At 42.7% G+C, this 18,352-nt stretch overlaps 1 protein-coding gene and 1 long non-coding RNA gene across 7 annotated transcripts in view; one reads left to right on the plus strand and one right to left on the minus strand.

The window, feature by feature from the left end:
* TNFAIP6 (TNF alpha induced protein 6) overlaps positions 1 to 18,352 on the minus strand; it is a 258,936-nt gene that overhangs the window by 107,723 nt on the left and 132,861 nt on the right. The window contains exon 3 of the mRNA XM_069225213.1: positions 5,480 to 5,641. Within this exon, the coding sequence (XP_069081314.1) occupies positions 5,480 to 5,641 (162 nt within the window). The remainder of the gene's footprint in view (positions 1 to 5,479; positions 5,642 to 18,352) is intronic.
* LOC138285368 (uncharacterized) overlaps positions 1 to 18,352 on the plus strand; it is an 83,659-nt gene that overhangs the window by 56,265 nt on the left and 9,042 nt on the right. For 3 of the 6 annotated variants that reach the window (XR_011201577.1, XR_011201578.1, XR_011201582.1), the window contains exons 2-3: positions 3,998 to 4,039; positions 11,400 to 11,517. This is a non-coding gene — a long non-coding RNA (uncharacterized lncRNA). The remainder of the gene's footprint in view (positions 1 to 3,997; positions 4,040 to 11,399; positions 11,518 to 18,352) is intronic. The other 3 variants (XR_011201579.1, XR_011201580.1, XR_011201581.1) reach the window with 3 other exon arrangements.

Genomic DNA, 18,352 nt, shown 5'->3' on the forward strand with positions numbered 1-18,352 from the left:
AATACTTTCAGTAGGCATCAACCTCTTGGGTGACCAATAAATGTCTGAAGCAAAGCAGTTATCATGACAAAACTGTGAGGACAAGGAAATAGTCCGGGTTTCCCAATTTACATAAGGGTTATGTCTTATGAACCACGGAATTCCCAAAATGATAGTATGATTGGGGGATGATATTAGTTCAAAAGAGATGTGTTCTTGATGGTTTCCAAATTGTAAACTCAGTGTCATGGTGGTATAGTGGTGGTTTCAACTGGTCCAGAGGATATTAAGGACCCATCCACTGTGTGAACTTGTTCTGGGGTTTCTTTGGGTCGTGTTGGTATTCGTTGAGTCGTGGCCCAAGTCTTATCCATATATATGCCACTGGCACCACAATCAAGTAAAGCCAGTGTTCTCTCTTGACGGCCGCCCGGTAAATGTAACGTCACAGGTAACATAAACAAAGTAGTGGCATTGTCCTTGAATGAACTGATGGAAGGTATAGCTGATGATCCCGTCCCCTCCCTTCTGACAGAGGATGGGAAGTGGCGTTTTCCGATGGCCTTTGAGAACGAACGGGGCAGGTCCGGAGCATGTGGCTGGCAGCACCACAATACAGGCATAATCCCCTCCTACGTCTGTCTTCCCGCTCGCTAACGGAAAGTGGCCCTCGAGTGGTATCCACCTGCATAGGTTCACCTTCGGTGTCTCTGGCGGGAGGACGAGGTTCCTCGGGACGATGCATAAAGACACGTGAAGTGCTTGGCTGAGATGATCCTCTACTCTTTCTCTTCTCCATACGTCTCTCTTTGAGACGGTATTTGATGGAAAGAGCCTGATCCATCAGACCACGAAGATATTCTACTCGGGTGGAGTGTACTAACTCGTCTTTGATTTCTTCTTTAAGTCCTCTACGGAATAAAGTCACCAGAGTTTGTTCCACCCAAGTGGTCTCAGCCGCTAGCTGTCGAAAGCGGGTAATATATTAGAGGACGTCTTGTGAGCCTTGTTGGATGTCACATAAGGCTTCTTCCGCAGAGGCCTCCAATCCTGGATGACTGAACATCTGTTTAAACCGACTCACAAAGGCAGGATAGTCTGATAATACTGGGTCATTGGAGGATACCATCGGGGTTGCCCAGGCCAAGGCAGGACCGGATAAGGCACTGATAAAATATCCCACCTTTGTCTTGTCGTGGGAGAATTGGGTAGGTCGGAAGGTGAAATACACAGTTAATGCATCGAGGAACTCTTGCAGCTTTAATTGGTTCACCGGAGAAACGGGGAGTAGAGGTGGAGACGGCCGGAACATCCGCACTGCGAAAGGCCAAAGCTTGTCATAAAGCAGCATTCTCATTGCGTAATTGTTGCAGTTCCTGAGCCTGTTGCTGAATGGTTGCCAGGAGAGATTGATCAGGATCTGCAGCAGCCGCCACTGTATCATCCATGATGTTAGACGACGTCGGGGTATTGGGCGCTTCAATCTGTCACGACTTACGTGCTGCTTTACCCTGGAGGCCGCAGAGCGAGCGGCGTGGATCCTGTTCATGAATGTTCGGCTTTGGCCCAAGTAGGGGCGACTCTTTCTGGTAGCCACTGTGCTGCAGGCAATGGGTACGCCAAGAGCAGGCCGTGTCCCTCAGAAGTAGCGCCAGAGGGAAAAAAACCCTGAAAGGGGAAAAAACCTCCACAAAGATATGTTCCTAAACCAGGAACAAAAAAGAAGAGATATCAACAAGAGCAAATACAGGAAAAAGTATTCTGAACTGACGAGAACCAGCACAGGAATACAAGGAAGCAGGAGCGAAGACACCATCTAAACAGAAAGTGTTGCAGCGCAAGGAGAGAAAGAATCACAGCTCTTAAATACCAACAAACAGGAAACTACCAACAGGAAGTAAAAGGACACCATCTTAGATAGGGAAAAGCACATAGAACAAAATGGACTAGGAACCATAGAGAATAGGGAACAAGGAATGCTGGGAAGAGAAAGGTAACATGGGAAGGGGGAAAAAACATAAAGGAAGGTACAACTAGATGGCCAAAGAAGAGAAGAAAAGAAAAGAGAAAAAAAGAACAGGTGAGTGGGGGGGTCAAACGTTCCCAAAAACGCGGTGCACAGCAAAAGAACGAGGCCCCATGCCCAATTTGGGGCCTCTGAAAGCACACAGCAGACTGGGGGCGTGTCACGTCTGGGAAAAGCGTGCTGCGGCCCGAGTTGAATGTTCGGCTCGTGCCGCGCGCAGCGGCGCAACAGTAGGTCCCCCCCCGAAGGCCCAGGTTTGTGCGGAAACAAACGGTGAAAATGACGAAATCAGAAGAGGTGCGTGAACAGAAGACTGGGGGCGCGTCGCGTCTGGGAAACGTGTGCTGCGGCGCGACAGATGTATATATATGTATATGTATATGTGTATATATATATATATATATATGTATATATATATATATATATATGTATATATATGAATATATATGTTTACATACATAAAAAACCTTACAAATTCACTGAAAAACCAAAGGTTTCAAGGACATTATATTTACTATAACGGCTGAATTTCACTGGTTTTGTATGAGTGAAATGTGAGCCTAACTATAACGTCCCGGTAACCTTTGCTTTTCCAGTGAATTTCTAAGGTTTTTTAATGTTGTTTCCTAACTAAAATGTCCCTGTATCATTTGTTTTTTTGAATTTCTAATGTTTCTTTATTTTTATTTCCTCACTGTAACCACTAACCTTTGACAGTGAGTGTGTTAGTGAGTGCATGTGTCTCAGTAGATCTGTGAGTAGGGGTTAGAATGTCTGAGTGGATCTGTCAGTGGGTGTATGAGTGTCTGAATGTGTCTGTCACTGAGTACATGAGTCGCTGAGTGTGTCTGTGAGTGAGTGGTTGAGTTTCTGAGTGGGTCCCTGAGGGAGTGCATGAGTCTCTGATTAGGTCTGTCAGTGGGTGCATGAATATCTGAGAGGGTCTATGAGTGGGTACGTGAATGTCTGAATGGGCCTGTTAGTGGGTGCATTAGTGTCTAAGTGAGTCAATGAGTGGGTACGTGAGTGTCTCAGCCAGGAGCCAGGAGCCAGCAGCCAGGAGTACATGTTTTGATTGGGCAGAAGTTACATGCTTCCTCAAAACAAATGCTTGACCTCCACACAGCTGTGATCGTTTTGTTTATGTATCCAGCTGCCTGAGGTTGAACTTCCAGGGGCACACATGGCATTGTAATGCTATCAAAGTGTCTTAGATAACTATATCATTTATGATATTTTTCTCTGCCAGCAGCACTGATGGGCGGAGAATAGTCATTAACCTACATGGATTTTTAGGTCTGTCTTGCCTGTGCATTGATAAGCCCGACTTATTGGAATTGCCAATGTTTGTCCCCAATGTGCAGTAGATTGCAAAAAGCCAAGTTTTGGGCTTGGAATGCGTAATGCAAACTAAAATAAATTGTTTAAGCACTCCATGCTTAAACTGCCTGGAAGTGGGAAGAGCGGCCCGTACATATGTAGATGTGATTGAAAGGAATTGCCAAAATCGTGTTAGAGCACACCTGCCAATACACCCGATTCAGTCAGGAGTCTCCTGATTTATTTTTTAAGCAAGTAATTGCTTTATTTTGGCTGACTTCCACCTGAAATTGCCTCTGCTTCAATAGAAGCCAATGGAGACAATGATTTCGCCCAATTATTCTTTTAAAACCTGCCACTTTCTTCTTGTAAAATGTTGACAGGTAAGTCTGAATGAGTGATAGGGCATGTATTTCTAGAAGGTATTTCTGAGTAATATTAGAACAATGCCATTGATGCTTAGGTGAACATTAAGACCTTCATTACATGGGCGTCAATTTACCAAAAGCCAGGATTAGTGGAAGTGACATCACATATCCTTTCACCTCAGTGACATCACAAATAGTGGTGAATCCAAACAAGTGGTGAACCATAAATTGAAAATGGACTATGTTCTTTCTGTAAATGACCCCTTATCATTGTGTTTTTTAAAATCTCTTTATTCATTTTCAGCTGGGTGGAGAGCAGTGACCCTACCGCGACAAACACAGAAAAGTGAGGCTTTTATTACATATCATAGTACAGAATCACTTTCCCAAGGGTCCAGCCTTACTGTAAAGAGCTCCCCTCCATGTGGTGTTTATTGAACTCCTTATCGTGTTAATATGTTTTGAATTATGATCATTTGTCAGGTGCTATTGATCAAGCAAAGCACAGAGGTCAATGTTTTAGTCAACCACATCGTTTTCCATGTGTTCCCAATGATGAAAATGGCAACAAGTTCTTTAAAATGTGTATTTAATATCTTTCATTTTATGATATAAAGAGTGCACATTACACTGCTGAATTTATTTCAATCTGAAATTGTAATGTATCAGTGGGGCGTACAGAAAGGAAACATTGGTCATCAGTACATAGTTTACCTTCTTTTTAGCACTGCTTTTACTACCTCTGAGACAAGAGATTGCTGGACTAAGGACCAAAAGGGCCAAGCGAGGAGTTGAAGACGCTATTTATGGTACCCCTAAATGACATTCATGGCCGCTCGCAAATTCCGATAGATCCAATAACCATAGTTCTCGAGCCCCATCATGTAATGCCAGTTATTCCCTCACCCCCCCCCCCCCCCCAAAAGGATTTATTGGGACCTCTGGAATGCCCAGAAATTGGTAACGAAATGCAGAACCCAGAATTACCGGATCCTTTCCTACATAGTTTCTCATTATTGAGCTATTAACTGCTGACAAGTTCCAGCTTGCTGGTCTAAGAAGTCTGCGGATCTGTATATTTTTGTTGGGTGCATTTTTGCATATTGTTAATCAGGCCCGATATTCCTGCAACTGGTATTCCGAGGCAGAGTGGCTGAAGCAATACCCTATAAACAGGGCCACTTGGAATTATGCGATTGTGTGTTCGCGGCAAATTTTCGCATAATTGCAGATTTTACGCATTTGCCACCTAATCCATCATTTCCCGCATAATCTGCAGATTTGAACAAAAACAAATTGTTTCTTGCTCAAACCGTTCATAAGGTACTAAAAATGCAGCAACATATGTTGGCGCCTAGTGGGAGGCCCTCTGCAAAGGATGACTGGTCACCTTTCTGATGCTTATTGCTATACTTAGGTTTAAACTAGAACTAATGAAGTGCATCTAATCCCCAGCAAGTGTTAACAAGTTTCAAAACGGCAAAATAACGAGGTAATAGTATCACAAAAATGTACCGCATAATGCCGCATACTTTGTCTTTTCTTGTCGTATAATTTACTTATTATGCACGCTTTCAGGAAAGAAACAAGCATGTATATTGCACAATATCCGTTTTACTACCAGGAGACATCATTCTCGTTGTATACTCTATAGTCAAAATGTAATTTCTCATGATTTAGTGTTTGACTGTTACTGATTTTCGTTTTTCCCCTTAAAATTTACCATAGTAGTATAGATGACTAAACAAGAACTACATTCGAAAATAAGAATAGGTTTTCAACAAACCATGAGGGTTGTAGCAGTAAGCATCCCATTTTTCACTTTTGTTCAGTCGATGCCCATAATCAATAATTCCGGTTCTTCCGAAGCCACAGTTGAAAGTGGCCTTCACAATTGGGTAACCAACTCTGCCCTTGGACAGCCATCCAGCAGCACATAAGTGGAAACCTAAAAAAAAACGGAAAATAACGGTGAATTCTCTTTAGTGACCCCCTCCCCCTTTAACATGGTCATATCAATTTTTAGTTAATTATGGAACACAGAGAAGTGAAATTTCATGCACCTTAACGTCATTTAAGCCAGTATGAACAGCATGTACTTAAAGCAAAGGAAATTGTCATGCAAGTACATTTTCTCCTCTGTAAAACCTCCGGGGGAAAACAAAATCATTTCTTCCCTTACACAATACAGTTATTCACTTTTTCTCAAACAGAAAATAGAATGCAGATGCACTGGAAAGCTCTTTATCCCTGAGTCTTAGAGAATATTTATTTACTTAGTTTAAAATTAGATATGTGAGGTGTAAGAGGATGTTGAAAGCTTCAGGATATATATATTTTTTTTATACAGTCCGAAAACTTAATCAGTATATACAGGAGTGTTTGGCCCTCATCCCAGTGTATTAAGAACAGCGATACGAAATTGACTGACTTGAAATAAGCTGCTTTACCTGGGAGTAGGGTAACTGCTGGCACCTTCTTAATTGATCCATAACCCCTGGGTCTTCTCTAAAGCTCTGAATGAGTAACAGACCTTGCATGAATAAGTCACCTCTATATGGCCGTTGTACTATGGCAACACATATGGCTTTGGAGACCCTCTCCAAGAAATAGGGCCCCGTCACTGCTGTTCTCGCATGGACCCTAAAATACACTGTTACATGCTTTAACCACATCTGGATACCTACCCCTCCCACCCTCTCTTCTTCCAACCCAACAGAGACCACACATCGTATTCCCTTTTTGTAAATCTTTTATTTTAATTTCCCTGCCTGCAGTCCACAAAGTAAACCCTCTTTTCCCCACAGTTATGATGAGATGTGTACTCACAGGTGGATATCAGTGGCATTTGGTAAGGTATGTCTTTGTACCCATCTGCAAAGTTTACTATGTTTGTTTGATGGTTATAAGGAAGATAAGGCCAGATGTAGCAAGCCTTTTGCGCCTCGCAAACTGCGAAAAATGCAGTTTGCGAGGCGCAAAAGGCCAAACGCGATGCACAACCGCAAATTGCGAGTCGGTACCGACTCGCAATTTGAGGCTGCGACTCGCAAATAGGAAGGGGTGTTCCCTTCCTATTTGCGACCGCATCGCCATGCAGAGTTGCTTTGGGACCGCGAATGCGGTCGCAAACCAACTCGCAGTTACCATCCACTTGAAGTGGATGGTAACTCATTCGCAAAAGGGAAGGGGTCCCTATGGGACCCCTTCCCTTTTGTGAATGCCAATAGAAATATTTTTTCAGAGCAGGCAGTGGTCCTATGGACCACTGCCTGCTCTGAAAAAACCGAAACCAAATGGTTTCTGAATTTTTCTTTTTGCAGCTCGTTTTCCTTTAAGGAAAACAGGTTGCAAAAAAAAAAAAAAAAAACTGTTTTATTCAAAAAGCAGTCACGGACATGGTGGTCTGATGTCTCCAGCAGGCCACCACCCCTGTGAGTGCCTAGACTCGCTATGGTGTCGCAAACTGTGACCCACCTCATTAATATTCATGAGGTGGGTCTTTGCAACCCCATAGCGAGTCGCAGAAGGTGTCTGAGACACCTTTCTGCATTACATTTTGCGAGTTGCAAATTGCGAGTCGCTAGTACTCGCAATTTGCAACTCGCAAAATGTTTTCTTGCTACATCTGGCCCATAGTGTTTTAGCACAGTCAGTAGCAATAGAAACCAGTATTCCCAGGAATCTGCACTTTGGTGCCTGAGGCTTTCCTCTTCATTGCCATCATACCTTTCTTCAATACTCCCTGAATTGTTTGTCTGCTTCAGTGTTTTGACTCCTATATTGGTGAAATATGTGTGACAGGGTCTGTGATTTTGATTGGTGTTGATCCTTCACAATATGAATACCTGCTTCACTGTAATCAGGTGCTGAAGCACACCTCTGAGTCACTAGGCATCAGGGATGGGACTCCCATGATAAAACATGCCACCAACTAAGGTTGGTGAGAGAGGGGTCTTTTACTAAGTAAAAGGTACTTACAGTTTTGGGGACAGAATAGGAGGGTAATTAGTTATCTATGTTTTACGGTAGTGTACTCACTCTTGTTTGTAAGTTTTGAACAAGGAGTAAGCCATTTGCAAGATCCCATGATAAAAGTTAATCGAATGTTAGCAGAAATTGTCCTCCTCAAAAATCAATCAGAAGATTTGGAAAATTGTCATAAAAGGAATATTCTTCGAATTCATGGCTTATCAGAAGGAATGGATGAGAACGACCCCAATGTTTTCTTCCAACCCTGTATACCCAAATTGTCAGAAATACCAGCATCAGTCTCTCTAAACATCCAAACAGCACAGAGTCTGTCATAAGCCACATCTTTCTTTTTCAAAGAATAAGTCCAGAGATGTTATCACCCTTTTTCATGTTATATGTAAACTTAATCAGAACAATTACGGCTGCCAAAGTTAAAAAAGTAAATCTTGTGGTCAGGTCTTAATTTAACCTTTTCTCAGGACACTGCAAAAACCACTGCAAAGAGGTGAAAGAAATGTTCTCAATTAAGAAGGGCAGAACTTAAGACAATTTCTCATCAGGACCTATGTTCCAACTAAGTAACAAAAACAAGTGACAAGCCACTTTAGATTTAGTACTTGCTTGGTATTCCAATATAAGAGTGATATCAAAGAAATCATCATTAATGACATTGCACACACACAAAAGTTTTCCAGTAATTGCAACAACATTTATGTGGTATATGCCATAACTTACCCATGTCAGAAAACATATATTGGGATAGCCACTCAGTAAAAAAACAAGTTATTCCACACTGATCTTGTTTGAGTTGCAAAGTGAGCTCAGCACCTTTGGTTTAACTTTACACAAAAATGGACTATAGTCCAACTGGCATTCACTGGATTGTCACTGCTAAGATTAGACCCAATAAAAGAGGAAGCAACATTCAGACATTGTTACAGAGACTTGAAGCAATATATATCTAGGCTTTTAATACAGCTATCCTCTGACTAAATATAGCAGTTGATATGTTTGCAATAATTCTGTCTTGAACTCCACTACACTGTTAACAGACCCCGCACGATTGATGATTTTGTGTAGATGAATTTGCCGACCAGTGAGTTGGAACACCATTGGTGGCATATGATTCAGTAATATTGATATATGTAACATATGCACTGACATTAAGCTTTGTGTAAAATAATCTATGCAGAATATCTATATGTAAAAATACTCTCCAAATGCTCATTTTGATATTATTCATTGATGTACATATTTGTGTGCAGCATGTATATAGGTTCTTATCACTACATACACACACACACACAACACATAGAGGCCTCAGTATGTTTGATATGAGGGGAAAAATGTATTGCCTGTGATTTGGTTCCCTGTTATTTTTGTGTGGTAACAGACAATGACGTAGTTGTAAGAGAAGTCCAGGCCTCTGGGATAGTTTAGACGGGAAAATGGCACCCTCTATCTTATACATTTCCCCCCAAGACCTGCACTACTCCAACATGGCAGATCCCATGAAGGGAATAAATGAGCGTTTTTCAAATAAATATGGAGCCCATGCACCACACGTGGATTGGCTCATCTGTTCGGAGAAGAGAAAAACAGCCCGGGTGATCACACATTGAAGGTTTGGTTAAGGCCATTGCTACGAATAAGGGTCCCACAAATGAAAAAAAACAAGAAAACCCTGATAATGTGCCATGGACCATTGACCATTAGTGTCCTTCACAACATAACCCTTAGAGCGAGCTGGGAGATGCCTGCCCAGCACACTATTTGTAGGTCTTCTGCCTTTGCCAGTTTCATTTAATCCACAGATGCTGTTTCCAAACAAAGGGGCATATTTAAATGCCCCAGCACCAACCTTCGCCACATTTTTGTCATTTTTTATTCATTTCCCATGCACCATATTTACAAAGTGGTGCAATGCAAGCATAGCGCCACTTTGTAAACCCTTGTGCCACTTTATGCCTGCGCCAGGCATAATGTATGCTGGGGGGGCGTTACCACGTAGGGAGGCCCAGAAAAATGGTGCAGTGAAATTTACTAGATATCACTGCGCCATTTTTAGCATCATTATCAAAGCCTGCCTAATGCAGGCGTTAAGATGACGCTCCCACTGAAAACAATGGGGCTCCCTGTGCTTTGCTGCATTAGTGCAATTTATGGTGCTAATCAAGCAAAGCGCTACATTAGCGGCATAAATTATGATGCTAATGTGGACACGACCGCCATGGTGCGCCATAGTGTATATACGGCGCATGAATGATGTTGATAGGGGGACGCAATGGGCTGCTACAAAAGTATCACTTCATGAATTTTGCACCATTTTCCATAAATATGCCCCTTAATTTACTATTAGGGTACTTGGTAATCAACCTTCAGACAAACATGTAAGCTGGGGTATTTTGTCCTAGGACATGCATGCATATTGAATGAGCACAGTTTGGAGATGTGAAGTACATGCCGAATACACACCTTCATCATGTAAAGGAGCAGAGAGAGGGTGTCACATCCCATGACTATATTATAGGGGTACTATGTTCTACATATGCTTTTGCCATGATCCAAACCACTTTGGATGCACTCACTCTCGCAGAGAGGCTTCTGCTTTCTCCTCATCATCTTATTTTTAGTGAATTACAATTTAAGCTTCAAATGGAGCATATTCATACTCAGTCTCATAGATACATTCACACATTGTGTATTAAGATCTATTCTACAAACATAAATATTTCCATTATAGGTCTTTGTACAAGTCTGGTTGAGGCTCAAGCAAAGGAATAGAGAGGTGCTAAAATGTGTCAGCACCTTATGAAAGAACGCCCCACTATCGCATAGCTGCGTAAACAGAAAACCAACTATGAGACTATGAGGTGTATCATATTAAGGACCAATGGAGCAAAGGAATAGAGAGGACTGAAATGCGTTGACACCTTGTAAATGAAACCCACCTATCACATAGCTATGTACACAGAAAACAGCTATAAGGTGTATCATATTAAGGACCAATAGAATAGGTCCTCCACAGAAAATAAATAGGCAAGAACACAACATGTAATAAGTTGCATATATCGTATATAATTATGTGATTATTTGTAAAAAAATATTTTTTATTTTTTGTGAATTGTGAAGTTAGCACTAACAACTTATTTAACTAAATAAATATATATATATATATATATATATATATATATATATATATATAAACTAAAGATTTATACATAAACAATTCCTGATAAAGAATAATACAAGTGAGGAATTGGTGGGTCAAGAAAGTAATATATAACTAATTTGGGGGATGATACATAATGCAGCATGGTGTATTGATAGTTGATTTTCCATTGACTTTTTCTTCCCATTAGGTTTTTTCTTGAAATAACTGTAAATTGATCCCTCAGAGAGTACTTATATTGTTGTATATCTCCCACAGTGTTGTGGTCTTGGACATTATTGGTAGAACTCATTGAATGCTGTGAAAAAGGTTTTGGACATGCACCAGGAACTCAGGTCCAGATTTGGTCTTTTTTAGCCATTCCATTCCAAAGTTACATAAATAAGAAAATGAAGTATGAAGCCAAGTTGTGAAAACGTTCAGTTGCTTGTAGGGAAGACGAAATGGAAACCTCTGGGGTCACTATTTGAAAACATTTCTTTACTAGTAAATTTATATCTATGTTTATTTTTTCTCATGTTAAAATATAATTTTTCTTTCCTCTTACATTTTCTTCCAGTGTAGTCACTAGTCACTGTGTTAATTTTTTTTCTCAAGTGTGACTGGTACCTGATTCATCTTGGAGTACAGATGTATTGTGTTCATCATGTGGCTTCATCACCCTCAATCTTTTGTAGGTATGACTTTTTGCTTATTATGTATTTTTTTCTGTCTTCTCCTTAATTCTCCTTTTAGCCTTTTTCTATACCCAATACAACACTTTATTTCCTGGTGCTACATCATAGTGTTAGTTGTAGTCTTTTTATGTGTAGATTATGTTATTTTGTGTTCCATATGTTATTGACTGGACATCTAGTTTAAGTCATCTTTCAATCAATCAATCAAACATTTGTAAAGCGCGCTACTCACCCGCTAGGGTTTGAAGGCGCTGAGAGAAGGGGGGGAGGGAAGGGCTGCAACTGCTCGAATAACCAGGTCTTGAGGTGTTTCCTGAAGGTCAGGAGGTCCTGGGTCTGTTGAAGGTGGGAGGGAAGGGTGTTCCAGGTCTTGGCGGCGAGGTGGGAGAAGGACCTTCTGCCGGCTGTAGTTCGATGGATGCGAAGTACGGCGGCGAGGGCAAGGTTGGCAGAGCGGAGTTTGCGGGTGGGAGTGTGGAAGGTGAGTCGCGCGTTGAGGTAGGCCGGGCCTGTGTTGTGAAGAGCTTTGTGAGCGTGGATGAGGAGTTTGAAGGTAATCCTCTTGGTGACAGGAAGCCAGTGCAGGTCTCTGAGGTGGGCTGAGATGTGGTCGCGGCGAGGGATGTTGAGAATGAGGCATGCAGAGGCGTTCTGTATAAGTTGTAGTTTCCTCTTGAACTTGGATGTGGTTCCTGCATAGAGTGCGTTGCCGTAGTCCAGTCTGCTGCTGACGAGGGCGTGGGTGACCGTTTTTCTTGTTTCGATGGGGATCCATCTGAAGATCTTGCGAAGCATGCAGAGGGTGTTGAAGCAGGAATAGGAGATGGTGTTGACTTGCTGGATCATGGTGAGTGATGAGTCGAGGATGAACCCTAGGCTGCATGTGTGGGTGGTGGGTGTTGGTGCGGTTCCTAGGGTGCCTGGCCACCAGGAGTCATCCCACGCGGAGCGCTTGGAGCTGAGGATGAGGATCTCTGTCTTGTCCAAGTTGAGTTTGAGGTGGCTCTTCTCCATCCAGATGGCGATGGCATGCAGTCCATTGTGGACGTTGGTTTTGGCGGTGGCGGGGTCCTTGGTGAATGAGAGGATCAGCTGGGTATTGTCGGCGTAGGAGACGATGTTGAGGTTGTGGGATCGGACGATGTTGGCGAGCGGTGCCATATAGATGTTAAAAAGAGTTGAGCTGAGAGAAGATCCTTGGGGAACACCCCAAATGGTTTTGGTGGCCCCAGACAGGAAGGGAGGAAGGTGGACTCTCTGTGTTCTGCCGGAGAGGAAGGACGTGATCCAGTCCAGAGCTTTGTGGTGGATCCCTGCGTTGTGGAGGCAAGTGCAGAGGGTGTGGTGGCAGATGGTGTCAAAAGCAGCCGAGAGGTCCAGAAGGATGAGGGCCATGGTTTCACCTTTGTTGAGCATGGTCCTGATGTCATCGGTTGCGTCGATGAGGGCGGTCTCGGTGCTGTGGTTCCTACGGAATCCTGATTGGGAGATGTCCAGTGTGTTGTTGTCTTCCAGGAAGTGGGTCAGTTGGCAGCTGATGATCTTCTCGATGACCTTTGCCGGGAAGGGGAGGAGGGAGATGGGACGGTAATTCTTGAGATCTTCGGGGTCCGCTTTGGGTTTCTTTAGTAGGGTGTTGACTTCGGCGTGCTTCCAGCTCTCTGGGAAGGTGGCGATCTCGAATAAGCTATTGATGATCATATGGAGTTGGGGGGCAATGGTGGGGCTCGCTTTGTCGAAGACATGGTGGGGGCAGGGGTCGGAGGGTGAGCCGGAGTGGATGGTGCTCATGGTTTTGATGATGTCCTCATCGTTCATGTGGGTCCAGGCGAGCAGGAGGTTGGTGTGGCTGGGCGCGTCAGGGTTGGTGGTGGCTGTGGTGGTGATGGGGGGTGAGGAGTAGAAACTGTCATGGATTTCCGTGATCTTGCAATGGAAAAATGTGGCAAGGGAGTCACAGATGTCTTGCGATGGAGGGGGGTTGATGGAGCATGTTTGTACAATAAAGGAGATTAAGGGCCTGATTACGACTTTGGAAGATGGGATACTCCATCACAAATGTGACGGATATCCCACCTGCTGTTTTACAAGTTCCAAAGGATATAATGGAACTTGTAATACTTCGGACAGGTTATCTGTCACATTTGTGATGGAGTATCCTATCTGTCAAGGCCATAATCAGGCCTTAGCTGTCTTTCAACAGTATGATACTTAGCAGCCATTCATGGAATGTTCAGGCGCTGATTCAGAGACAAAACGTTTTATCACACCTCAATGGTTTTTTCTCAGCAGTTTCTGGGAAAACCGGTGTTATAATTTTATGTGAAAAGTCCCTTGATGCAAATAATACAGGTTGTGGCCTTAATGATTGATGGATATTACTATTTCTAAATTTATGTATGGTGCAACTCACAATATCCCAGGAAACAATCAATAAAGCTTGGTGATTCTGCAACCTCATCATGAGAGAATATACCTTTTTCACTCCTATCCATCACTCCCAGTCTAAAATTGATCATGTATTTGTAACCTAAAACCTATTGCAAAGCTTAATTAATGCTGAAATCTATTGAATTCTACGTCTTACCATACGTTAGCATCAACCCTGACTTATTACATACTTCAAGGGGAAAGAAAAGATGAAGATTTAATAATACACTTTTACTAGATGACTCACTTGGCATTGAATGTTTTAATTTTAATTTTATTTGTTATATTTCTATGGAATTGTATGCAATACATGCAAGGCAGCAGCCATAGATTTCATTATTAGCTATGTATTAAAGAAAAAGAACCCATGAAATGACAAACAAAAGTTATTTAGTCAAATATCAAAGCTATGCAACCACACTATTTTTTTATCTAAATCTAAGACATGTCTAGGGGAAATTTTCAATTGAACAAAATATCCACAGAAAATGTGTCTTCACATCTCTTGTGCAGATATTAACTGGATAAAATAAAACAGTCAAACTCCTGGCAAATTGCCTTAAGATTGAAAAAGGGTAGTAAAATTGTATTTATTCTTACAAATGACATAGGTTTCATTTTTAAGCACTTGGCCATTTTAATGAATTTGCTCATCATTATAAAACTTTTTGTGCACCTGGATTAATATGTCAGAATACACATATCACAAACTACATGGCATCAATTAAACCAGACTAAGATTTAAGCCCTCATTACGAGGCTGGCAGTCATGAGACCCCCAGCCTCGCCTTGGCGGTCCTACTGCCATGGATCCTCTTTCCATCCCTAGTAACAGCCACTACTACTCCCCTTGCTGTCTCAATAAATGCACCATCAGAGCTCCCACAGGTTAAAAACTCAGCAATATCAGTGTCTCCCAACCCCTATTGCAACTGAGCTTATGCTAGATGTTTACACATCCCTAAATACAAATCAACAATAGGTTGAGACTTACCTAGGCCATGGGATCTAGTTAATGTAACTTCATGTAGGACTGAACCTACTAAAAGTATACACAACCCCTCTTCTTCAGAATCAGCCAATAACAAAAGCACAGTGTTAATAACAGTAGTTTTGCAGCCCTCTACGAACTCAAACTGCAAGCTTAGGAACTAGGACCACACTTCTAGCACCTCCTCCCAAGCTCTCAATCAAGGAGCAAGACCCAAAAGTATTCCTTGTAGGAGCTTACCTTACCTCTTTAACTGGCACTCTATCAGGGCATACGGAGGTCAATTTCAGGACTACAAATCCAAAACACACCCAGACTAGTCTTTCCAAACAGTTATCTAATGAAATAACTGCCAAGACTGAGAATGTACAAGAAAGAAGATTGAACAAGATGAATATGCCTCATATGTCCTGAGAACTGATTTTCAACATTCCTAGAGATGCATTGGATCTAACAGGACTAATCTTAACAGCTATTCGATGTTCACTTAGATTTCAAAGTGTATAGGTAACAGAGGGCATGATTCAATCTATACACCTGCATATTCAAGGGAACATCTCTCAACAGTGCTAAGACTGTACAGTAAAGAAAAGTCAGTCCACTAACACAGAAAGATTTGAAACTCTTGCACACAAATTTGAATTGATGAACAGATGACTTCCTGTAGGGAACAGAAAAAAGATGTTGAAATAAAGGTAACTGAAATTGCAAGTACCATGGAAAATCAACAAAAAGGTACTAACCTACAGATCAAGACACTAATTAGTAAGTTAAAAGATTTAGAAAACAGATCACGAAGATCTGATCTAGGCTTAATAGGTGTTCCAGAAGGCACAGAAGGAAGTGAAGACAACATGATACCAGGGGGTCACTACCCTTAATAAAAACTACATTCTCAACAAATACTCTACCCCAACTACACTCATCAGTACTAAATCTGTCTATTGGCAGAGCACACAGAGCTCCATCAGGCTCACCAAAACCTGGTACTAATTCATGCACTAATATTAATTTTGTTCATGATATCAACCTTAAGGAAAAAATGCTGCTAGCTGCCGAGGACCAAGGTAGATTTCTACCAGTGAAGGTTATAGTTTTATGTTGCTCTGGGATCTTGCATAGGAAACAACCACCCTTTATTGGGACATTAGACCTTTAATGGCAGAATTTTGTAGGAATAACTTCAGGGGCATCTTTGAAAAGTACCTGGCAAGGAGCTTTTCAGATTTTTTCAGAATGTGTGAAGGCAAAACTATTTCTTCCAGAAAGTCACTGAATACCACTGATACTTTTTGACCCTTTGTTTTTTATTTTTATTTAAACCTAGAAGCATTGCAAAGTAATGATGTTAGAGAATTTATATCCCCATATTGCTGCATGTATTCTCTTATGCCCAGCAGATCAAAGATATGGGGAGCAGGAGGTTTTGGGGGTAGAGGACTGGGTAGGGGGAAAAGGTTGGGAAGATGGACTGAAACAGGAAAGAGAACAAGAGGGGAAAATGCAACAGTTCTGAGTTTTGAGTCTAAGAAAGTGTTACAATAGTTTGAATGGTTCAGATCACTAGCTTCACCCCGGGAGGACTGGATGCAACCTGCTGGCGTCTATCTCTGTTCCCTCATGCCCAGGGGTACCTGCAGAAGCGCGTCTCTGACGCGCTCTGATTTTCGGTTGGGAAGAGAGCCCGGGTCGCAGCGGTGAGGCTCACTCCGGTCCCAAGGCAACGCACTCCCCGGCGCTCAAAGCACAGGAGCAAAAATGCTTTCCGGGCGCTTGGGGCCCACGATGTAGAGTGCTCTCCATGCGCTATACAGATAGGGGCAAGGCGCTTTCAGGGCGTCATCTGTTAGGCAAAAACGCTCCTCCTGCACTACTCCTGTGCAGGGAAAAATAGAGATATGGCAGAAAAATGGGCCACAGCACCCAGCTCCTGGAGGCCATACATGGTGGCACAGGCGGCAGGGCCCAGCCCCAGGCCAGCACAAGGAAGATACAGTCAGTGGCAAATCCTTCTGGTGACCCAGCAGGTCACAAGTCAGCACAACAACAGCAGTCCTAGGTGGTTCCTGGGAGGTCCTTCCAGCAGCGCTCTGTATCCAGTTCCACGTATATTTCTTTTTAAGAGATGTCCCAAGAATGTCTAAATTGTGGGGAAAATTCCCCTGTACCTATATTAGGTTTACAGTGTGTTTTGCAATGGGGATGAGAGGGGATTCCAACCAGTTACAACTGGTTCTGGGAGTGTCCTTTCTCTCCTCCAGCACAGGCTCCAAACATCAGTGGGGGTAAACGACCATATTGTGCGAGGCCAGGGCACAGCCTTTACAAATGCAGGTGTGCCTTGCCTCTCCCTTCTCTCAACCCAGGAAGGCTATACAATATGTAAATGCACTTCTGTGACACCTCCACCCTCCCTGTGTACAGACTGTCTGAAAAGTATGCACAAAGCCCCAACTGTCAGTCTGCCCAGACGTGGATTGGAGGCAAGCTGTAAACCACCAGAGTCATAAGCACAGAAAAATGCTCACCTTCTAGAAGTGGCATTTCTGTGATAGTAATAAAAAATACACACACACCAGTAAGCAGCATTTCTTATCACTATCACAACCATACCAAACATGCCTACGCTACCGCTCATAAATCAGACAATACCCCTTACACATAAGGCAGGGCATTTCTAATGCAATCCTATGAGAAGGCAGCACTCCCAGCAGTGAGACACCAAGTTAGGCTGTTTGTCACTACCAGGACAGGCCACACAATCTGGCACATGTCCTGCCTTCTATATACATGGCACCCTGCCCATAGGGCTAGCTAGGGTGTACCTTAGGGGTGACCTACATGTAGTAAAAGGGACGTTCTTGGCCTGGCAAGTAAATTTAGATTCCAGGTCCCTTTGGCAGAAAACTGGGAACACAGACCCTGCTCTAGCAGGCCTGAGATAGGTTTGACAGGCTACTTCAGTTGGTGGTGCAAGCAGAGCTGCAGGCCTACTAGTAGCATTTAATTTACATACCCTGGGCATAGGGATACCACTTTACAAGGGACTTATAGGTAAATTAAATGTGCCAATCATACCAATTTTACAAGGGAGTGCACCTGCACTTTAGCACTGGTTAGCAGTGAAAAAGTGCTCAGAGTCATAATGCCAGCCAACAAAGGTCAGAAAAATAAGGAGGCAAAAGGCAAAAAGTCTGGGGAAGGACCCTGTAAAAGGGCCAGGCCCAACACCAAGCATATAAGGCCCATATATGAATTAATGGTGAACTATCTTTCACAAATAATATTTTTTGCAAAATTCAACCGGGGAATCCACTGTCCCCTCAACAGTTTGCACTTTATAAGGAACCCTAGTCTAAACTACTGCAGTCACACCTTTCTCCTATTCCAACGCTGAATTCACCCATCTCCATA

The sequence above is a fragment of the Pleurodeles waltl genome, chromosome 3_1 (assembly GCF_031143425.1).
Source record: "Pleurodeles waltl isolate 20211129_DDA chromosome 3_1, aPleWal1.hap1.20221129, whole genome shotgun sequence".
NCBI classification, from domain to species: Eukaryota; Metazoa; Chordata; class Amphibia; order Caudata; family Salamandridae; genus Pleurodeles; species Pleurodeles waltl.